General features: G+C 30.0%; 2 protein-coding genes across 2 annotated transcripts; one reads left to right on the top strand and one right to left on the bottom strand.

Moving 5' to 3' along the window:
* LOC103493895 (increased DNA methylation 1-like) lies at positions 1 to 2,061 on the top strand. The gene has a single exon (XM_008454849.2). It carries the CDS (start codon positions 1 to 3, stop codon positions 2,059 to 2,061), a length of 2,061 nt encoding a protein of 686 aa, XP_008453071.2.
* Positions 2,062 to 5,875: 3,814 nt separating this feature from the next.
* Positions 5,876 to 6,826, bottom strand: LOC103493605 (uncharacterized). The gene has a single exon (XM_008454424.2). The coding sequence runs from the start codon at positions 6,722 to 6,724 to the stop codon at positions 6,092 to 6,094; it is 633 nt and encodes a 210-aa protein (XP_008452646.2). The 5' UTR covers positions 6,725 to 6,826; the 3' UTR covers positions 5,876 to 6,091.
* Positions 6,827 to 7,824: the final 998 nt, after the last annotated feature.

Below are 7,824 nucleotides of genomic sequence, written 5' to 3'. Positions count from 1 at the left end.
ATGAAATCTGTTTCACTTCGTTATTCTTCTGCTTTTCATCAAAATATGGATATCCACGACGACGATTATCATCCATCTATCAATACTAAGCGAAAAGCTCGGGAGTTCACTGTAATGGATGCTCCTCAGGCAGTAGTAGATTGGTACATGATTGCTCTCGACAAGAAAGCTGCAATCAAGAAATCGACAGTCAAAGACCTTGCCTTAGGTCATTTATTGAAGACGGGATGGGAATTTTTCTTTGCTCAAAAGAAAAATAGGCTGGAGTTGCGATACAGAGCCCCAAACGGTAGGGTTTATAATTCACTTAGAATGGCATGCAAAGCCTATATGGAAGAACAAGGTGTTGTAGTTTCCGATCACATGGCTCAAGTGAACGATCCACAACCAGAAAAAGAAACTCCGTCTGAGCAAGAATTGGGAAACGAGAAACCGCAGCCAAGAAAGGCGGCCAAAGGCACTTCACCGCGGAACCCACCAACGACGGATTTGTCAGTGCATTACAATGTAGCATCGAAGCCGGAAAAACAAACTCCGCCAGAAAAAGAAACTCCGGCGTCCTCATTTGAAAACCCTAAAGACGAATATGAACTCGTTACATCACCAGTACTACCGTCTGAGCAAGATCTGAGGAACGAGAAACCGCAGCCGTGGAAGGCGGTGAAGGGCAGTTCACGGCGGAATCAACGAATGGCTCTGTCATATTTAATGGATCATAAGTTAATTTCGCCTGGAGATAGAGTCCATTATAATGTGACGAGGGACGGTCGATTAGTGACTTGGCGAGGATCGATTACAAATGAAGGCTTTATTAAATGCGACTGTTGCTCTAATCTGTTCCCCATCAGTAAATTTGAGGCTCATACAGGTAGTACAAAGCATAGGCCGGCGGCCAATATCTTTTTGGAAGATGGGCGATCCTTACTTGACTGTCAAAAGCAATTGGTTCAAAATAATGATCAAACTCAGAAGGAGACAAAAGCCACTGAGAAAAAGGTAAACCATAATGACAATGCCGATTCTGACACTCACTGCCCGGACAAAAACGACTGCATCTGTTCCCTTTGTCATTTTGGGGGTGAATTGATTTTGTGCGATCTCTGTCCAGCTGCTTTTCATGGAAGTTGCCTTGGTATTAAAGGCATCCCATCTGGGAATTGGTACTGCCCTTCATGCTGCTGTAAAATTTGTGGTCAAGTTTCATATGATTTTGATGATCAGGTTTCTTCTTTTGATACATCTTTTGTTAAATGTGTACAATGTGAGCAAAACGTTCATATTGGTTGTGTAAAAAGCATTCAAGTTCTTGAAGGTTCAAATCAAATAACCATCGATAGAGAAAACTGGTTTTGCACAAGAAGATGTGAAGATATCCACATGGGTTTACAGAACCTCTTATGGAAACAAATCCCAGTTGGGGATGCTCGAGAAAACCTCACATGGACATTAATGAAATACTGTCCATATAAGGTGAGTGAACATAACAGGAAGAAGCTGAACGAAGCTCTTGGTGTAATGCACAAGAGTTTTCGTCCTGTGAAAGACCCCGTCACCAAAAACGACTTGATTGAAGATGTTTTCTTAAGCAAGAGATCAGAATCCAAAAGCTTGAACTTTGAAGGGTTTTACACAGTGGTTTTAGAGAGGAAAAACACGGTAGTCTCAGTAGCAACAGTGAGAGTATATGGAGATGAAGTGGCTGAAATTCCTTTAGTTGCTACACGTTTGAAATACCGCAGACATGGGATGTGCCGTAGATTGATGGAGGAGCTGCAGCATCAGCTTGTTGAAATGGGAGTGAAGAGGCTGACATTACCTGCTGTTCCTGAAGCCCTCAAGACATGGACAAAAGGATTTGGGTTCACCCAAATGACAGATTCTGATAGATTAGAGCTCATTAAGTACACATTCTTGGGATTTCAGCATACTGTGAGATGCCAAAAGGATTTATTAGAGAAGATAAGGGTCTCAAATAATAAAAAATGGTGGCTTTGTTTAGACCATGAGTTTTCTGATAACATGTGTTTAGATGATTGGAACTCGATTTCAGAGGCCTTTTGATTTTATTCAACTAATTAGTTATTTTGAATTGTGATATTCAATATTATTTTTTGTATAGATTGATGATTTTCCCATGCCTTTTTCTTTCTAGATCTAAATGTTAGAGTAGAGCATGATTGGGGAGCTGTATATTGATCACCTTGGGGCTATGCTGCCATTATAATTATATTTTACCTTGATCAAGTTGTGAGTTTCAATAATTAAATTACATGTGTATAATTAAAAGATCAAATGAACATGAATAAGTCCTTTAATAGTGTATTAGCTGTGTTTAATTTAGAGATCATTTTAACCCTGCATGAAATAATAAAATAAGTCCAGGTTTATACTCGATTTGTTCACAGTTTCCAAACTTTTATTAATCACTATGCTAATTTCAGTTCATATTTATTAATGACAAGGACCAAATACATTACAGGTTAAATTTTAGAAAAAATTTAATACTAACTTCTCTGTTAATTAATTTAAAAGAACTCTAGCTAATAAGTATGATTAAATAAGTTTCACCATTATATTTTTCAGGATATTTAAAATTAAATTCAAACTTTCATTTCATAAATATTTTCCATTATTTAATACACATATATTGAGGGAATATTTAATGACATATTGAAGTAGTTAAAAATGGTAAATTATTAATTAAACATATTAACAAACTTAAAACAAAGCTCAATTGTTATGGTTAAAATCGTAACTATTTCATTTGAATAACTAAAATTACAATATTTTAAAAATCAAGAAACAAACAAAAATAGATCCAAAAAAGTTTTATGGTTCCTACATCCATTTTTGTACTTTAACCTTCTATTTTTAAATTGGTTTAATGGATAAATTTGTTACTCATCTCTCTCTCTATATATATATAAATTGACATGACAATAGAATTGTGCATTTTTTTTCCTTTTTATGATTTATCCATATTTAAAATTAATTCTGAAATGTACGTAAGAAGAAAAATACAATAAGCAATGGGAAAAAAAATATTTGGCAGTCTGCTGTCTTTATAGGATCTGATTAGAGTGCAGGCCATAAATTTAAAAATAATTGGGGTAACCTAAGTTAACTCAAATTTTAAATTATAAATTTTGGCATGATAAACTTTTATTTTCTTAAAATGAACAAATTTCTTGAAACATTTTTTTTTTCTTTGTGATTAATGAATGTCATGAATTAAAAATTTGTAGTTTTAGTTCAACAAAATATTTGATTATCATAAAATTTTTCTGTTCTAAAGAGAGATAAAAAAAAAAAAAGGTAGAAATTCATATATTAATTCTTCATTTGCTATTTGAATATGATAGGTTATTATAATAATATAAAGATCAATATATCTTTGTCAAATTTTATGTACACGTAGCCAAGAATTTCATACCAATCAAAATTATCTGCATAATCCAAATTGTGAATTTTTTTTTTTGAAAGTAATGTTGATTATTCTAATTTAAACAAACGGAATTGATGGGATATTATCCAATAATTTAACATTAATTAAGTTATCTTATCTTTTTTTTTTAATAAGTATTATAAATCAACGTGCTTAAGGTTTTATTCTAAAATTATCATCATCCAATTAAACTATATAGAATATAACTCATCTTGGCTCTTTCTCAAAAATTTGATATCAAACATTATTTTAATTATATATATATATATATATATAATTATTCATTTTCTAAAAATATCTTTAAGAAAGAAATAATTTGAACAATATATTTTAGATGAGCCAAATGATAAGGACGTTGAGATTATGGAACTTAATTAAAAATTAAAATATATATGATTGCTTCTTCTTCATTCTATCGATTAATCTTTAATTTTGGTCTCAAGTTTGGGGCCATACTGATTAGGTGTTTGTATTTCTCAACATAATAATGGAATTCTTCAATGATTAATGAAATTTTCCGTTAAGATTAAAAAACTATTTTTTTTTTTTTTTTTCAAATTTTAGTTTTGACTATTGTTTCTAAAATTGATTAATTTTCGATTTCATTTTTTAAAAATGAGTACAGAGTGATTTTCAGATAGAATAAAGAAACAAATTATTTTTTTAAAAAAATACAAAATTCGTTAAACTTATTTTCTTTTTATGGGGTAAATATTTATGTTAATTTTTTTTTTTTATTTTTGATCATTTTCATAGATTAAATCACTTTGCTATTTTTAAATTTATTTTTAAACACATCTTTAGTTTTATTTAAAATTTATTTTTGATGATATACACTTAATATTATAAAATTAAATATTTAAATTAATTTTTCAACTTTTAAAATTCTATATTATAATGATTTTCTACTTAACTATGGTGATTCTAATAATTTAAAATCACTTGAAAAGAATGTACTTAAGGAAGAATGATTGTAAATATAATTTGTGATTAATGAATTTCTTTGTTTTTTTTTAGAAAAGAAAACAAAACTTAAATTAATTAATTATTGTAAATCGATACTATATAGTTGGATAAAATTAAAGGTTTAGAATTAAAATTGATATTTTGCATCAAAAATCAAATTCTCCCTTCCCTAAAATAAAATAATTAAGAAAAGGAAAAAATTAGCACTAACAAAATAGAATTTAATCATAATAAATCCAAATCATCCAAAGGTGAGAAGGAATCTAACACTTCCTTTTTTTTTTTTCCTTTTTTTCCTTTTTTGGGTGAGAATCAGTAATATTTTCTTTACATTCAAAACACCCAAAACCACATTCACAAAACAAAAAATAAAATAAAATAAGATAAAATAGGTTTGGTATTCATGTTTTTAAAAACCATTTCACAAAACAACACTCCTAAGTAATCTATTTTCGAAAACAATAAATTATCGTTTTTGTTTATTTTAAAAAATTGTAAAAATGAGATAGACAGTTGCATTTTTTAATCCACGACCAAACACAAATTTTGATTTTTGGATTCGAATTTCAAAACTTTAAATTAAAACCACCAAACGTGTTTTTTCGAATACAATGACAAAGTTGAAATTAGTTTTGTTTTTCATAAAATTCTTTGTTTTCCAACATAATTTTTGGAGCACGAACCAAAACGGGATCTTAAATTCTTTTCTACTCTTCCATTAAAAATTTCCAATTTATTGTTATTATATGTTTGATAGACATAATTTCCAACTTAAGTGCATTATCGTTGTGTTGTATATCCACGTATACATACACCCTTAAATCCTATATTGACCCAAAATTTTAAAGATGGTATTAGAATAAGTGGTTCACGGAGGTTCGTGTTCTAGTCTATGCATTGTTTCCTCTCTATTTAATATCGATCTTTCCATATTGAGTTTTTCTTCTAAGGAAAAATGTTAGATATTATATTAAATTTACCTTCACCTATTAACTAAAACTTTAATTTTAAGCCAATTAGTGATTTAAGATAAGATAAATCTAACATTATATCGTTTATAACCCCAAATATTTTGAAAGGTCTAACAAGTAAAAATCAACTTCTAACTGGAGAGAAAAATAACATTGTTGAGCTTAAAACACAACATAAACTTGACCATATACTCTAAAACCACTCATGTACCTTTAGAATCAACTTAATGTATTATGATAGGCATTAAATAATAGTTCATTGATAAACAATTATATTTTATAAATAATTTAGAGGTTTGAGCTTTACATATTTCTTAAAGGTTGAGAAGTTAGAGATGAGTACATATAGATGTTTCCGAATAATTTTTCAAAGAGAAAAAACATCAAAAACACGTTTGGAAGGGGAGGAGGAGAATCAAACAAGCAGGATGGTATCTAAGAGTGATGAAAACGAAGCAGATTTGACATTAATTACAAACCATTGAAAAAGTCATACTCAAAACTCTTAACTACTCATTGTCATTAATAATTAATCAACGCAATAGAGAGAAGCTTAATTAGTAAGCCCATGCTCATTCTTAACAATTCTAATTAATTTACATTAATGACCATTGATTGAAATGGATCGAAATTTGGACCCAAACCCATCAAAGATACAAAATTAACATGAACAAAAAACTTAACCCAGATTTTTGGTTTTTACAAATCTTCACCCAGTTTTACGATGAGCTTGAGTTGGAGATGAAGAAGAAGAAAGAACAGCGGATGCTTCTGGTTGTTTCTCCATCTTATTTGAAACGGAAATCCTTACCTTTCCCTTTCGTCTTGATTTTGATAAACTCTGTTTCAAAACAGGCACCAAATACCAAGCAATACAAGTGCATAAAATGGTTACCGATCTCCCAAAAATACTCAACAAAAACAGAACCAAAATCACCACTGCAGCAATATAATAAGATGGTTTGTTCAATCTCCTCAAATTTCTCGCTCGTACGAGGTTGTTGTTCTTGTTTGTCGTTGATTCTTTGCTATGTTTTGGCTTCTTAATCGCCGTGGCTTCTGAATCACTCGTGTTCTTCTCTTCTTTCTTGTCCTTCTGTTTCACAACAACAGGAACACATTCATCTGAATTCTTGTAAGCAAAACGAACCATAACTATTTCTTCAGGGTCAGTTTGAGAGTAAATTTTCTTCCTTTTTTCATCAAGATCCGTTAAAAGAGCAGAGAATTTGTCGAGGCCACGGTCAGAGTAAGGATTTTTCTTGTCTTTGTTATGGGTTTTGTGTCCATTTCTGGACTTTTGGGGTGTGGAATTTGGAGATACTGATTCATGAAGAGCCATTATTGATGGAGAAGAAGAAAAAAGAAAAGGTTGACTTGTTAAGAAAAAGAAAGGGGTTTGTACTTTGTGTCGAGTGAAAAATGGAGAAGAAAATTGTGGGTTTATATTGGGAAACTTTTTTGAGTAATTTATTCAAGATTTATAGAGGGGATGAGAAGACCAGATCCAAGCTAAAATGTTTGGTCAAATTAAAATCTTGATTTTAATAAATACAAATAGTGTAGAAGCTTCGTGAGGTGTTGATTTGTTTGACTTTGATGGAGAAGGGAGAATGGGTATGATGTTTGCTTAATTAAATAAATTGATATTGTTAGCTTGGAGAGGAGGTTTTAATTCGTCAACAAGCAAAGCAAAGCAAAGCAAAACATATGATATGATCATATAATAATTCGTAAGTCATGAGAAAAATAAAATATGTAGCACTAAAGTTCAACGCATAACTTGAAATCTTATTTTAAGATTTAATAATAGATTAACAAAGTTATGTGCAATTTTAAAAGAATATAAAGAATTTAGTTTTTGAATATTTGAAAATCGAATTTTGGGTATCTTGGAATGAATTTCATTATAAAAGAATTTGAAAAAGACAATTTTCTTTGGGAAATTATTGTTAATCCATTAGACTTTGATTTCATCAATAATGTACTGAATTCCCCATGGTAACGTTAGTCCTTTTGCCGTCAGAAATTTGGAGAGAGAGTTTATTATAATAATAACAATAATAATAAAATAACAAAACAAAAACAAAAACAAAAATTCAACCATTTTCAATATGTCATTTGTTGAATCTAATGATCGGGAGAAAAAAATAAAAGTCGTACAATCGACGAGGTTTGTCGATTTAGTAAATATTCAAATTGATTTCAATCGTAAAATTATTGGTCGATTTTAAAATTTCTATAAAAACATTGTCAATTAGACAAACCGTTCTAATCATGCTTATTATGGCATTAATTTTGTAATAAAACAAAACATTTAAAAACTTAGTTCAATTATTCTTTGGTTTTTATTATTTGTTTTTCCAAATGTTTTTAAAGCTAAACAAATTCAGAAACCTCATTTTTATTGTCTTAGTAATCATAAGTAGAAAAGTTACCTTC

This window comes from Cucumis melo, chromosome 7 (genome assembly GCF_025177605.1).
Source record: "Cucumis melo cultivar AY chromosome 7, USDA_Cmelo_AY_1.0, whole genome shotgun sequence".
In the NCBI taxonomy this organism is placed as follows: domain Eukaryota; kingdom Viridiplantae; phylum Streptophyta; class Magnoliopsida; order Cucurbitales; family Cucurbitaceae; genus Cucumis; species Cucumis melo.
This window is presented reverse-complemented; position numbering and strand designations above follow the sequence as displayed.